General features: G+C 34.7%; 1 protein-coding gene across 1 annotated transcript; it reads right to left on the bottom strand.

Moving 5' to 3' along the window:
- Positions 1–695: 695 nt before the first annotated feature.
- On the bottom strand, positions 696–1,070 carry LOC137644292 (uncharacterized). Its single transcript, XM_068377282.1, has one exon. It carries the CDS (start codon positions 1,068–1,070, stop codon positions 696–698), a length of 375 nt encoding a protein of 124 aa, XP_068233383.1.
- Between the last annotated feature and the right edge of the window lie 280 nt (positions 1,071–1,350).

Below are 1,350 nucleotides of genomic sequence, written 5' to 3' on the forward strand. Positions count from 1 at the left end.
TCTAGGACGTACTGGTTCCAGATTTCCCTCAATGTCTCCAGGCAGCATGAGAATTAATGGCAATACAAAAGATTCATCATACGTAAAAACGGAGTTAACAGTAATGATAACAAAAACATTATGTATAAAAATATAAGTAAAGTGATTGATAGAACCAATAGACTATAGATAAAAAGTCGAAAAAACTGGTCACCATTGAAGAGCTGATACACCATGAAAGGCTAAATACCCTCCAGGATAGCCACTTCAACTTTGGGTACACCATTTTATCTTCTTGAACAAAAAGATTAGGGCACTTTTGTATTTACAAACACCCCCATATGTATGTATATATATATATATATATATATATATATATATATATATATATATATATATATATATATATATATATATATATACTCTTACTCTGGGGGCCTCGGACCTGGCTGATCCATTGCCGGTTTGAACACTCGTCTCCAGAGAGCCCTATCCTCCGCAAGCTCCATCCACTCCATGGGGTCTATTTCCAGGATGTCCAAATCTTCAGTTAAGTTACCCATCCATCTCTTTCTAAGCCTTCCTCTTGAGTGGTACCTATGGGTTTACCTAACATAACTCTTCTAGTCAGCCTTCTCTCCTCCATTCTAGCAATATGTCCTGCATATCGAAGTCTCTGCGATCTAATAATATTGGAGATAGTCCTGAAAGAGCTATCAATTCATGATCGTAGCTCCGTCATCCCAAACTGGTCCCCAGATCCGCCTCAAGATACTGCGTTGAAAAACCTCAAGTATATTTTCCAACTGCCTAGTGAGTGCCCATGTTTCACACCTGTATAGGACCACTGGTCGGATAATGGCGGTATATATTTGTGTTTTTGTGGGCCTAGATAAATTTCTGGATCTTAAGATGTTATCGAGTGCCCATGAACATCTTGTCCCTGCTGCAATCCTTAGTCTAACTTCTTCCTGGATCATGTTGTGTGACGTTATGGTGGAGCCAAGATATTTAAATGTGGATACTGCTTCCAGTTTTGATCCTCCAAAATCCATATCTCCAACTAGATTTGGTGTTCTTGAAAACTCCATTATCTTAGTTTTTGCATTATTTATTTTCAGGCATGTACGTTCTGCATTGTTTTTACACTGTACGTATGTTGCTTCGATGCTAGGTAGATGTTCTCCACAAAGGATATATATATATATATATATATATATATATATATATATATATATATATATATATATATATATATATATATATATATATATATATATATATATATATATATATATATGTGTGTGTGTGTGTGTGTGTGTGTGTATCTAAATAATAACTACATTTTATTTATATACTTATTTTGTGTTT

The sequence above is a fragment of the Palaemon carinicauda genome, chromosome 7 (genome assembly GCF_036898095.1).
Source record: "Palaemon carinicauda isolate YSFRI2023 chromosome 7, ASM3689809v2, whole genome shotgun sequence".
Lineage (NCBI taxonomy): Eukaryota > Metazoa > Arthropoda > Malacostraca > Decapoda > Palaemonidae > Palaemon > Palaemon carinicauda.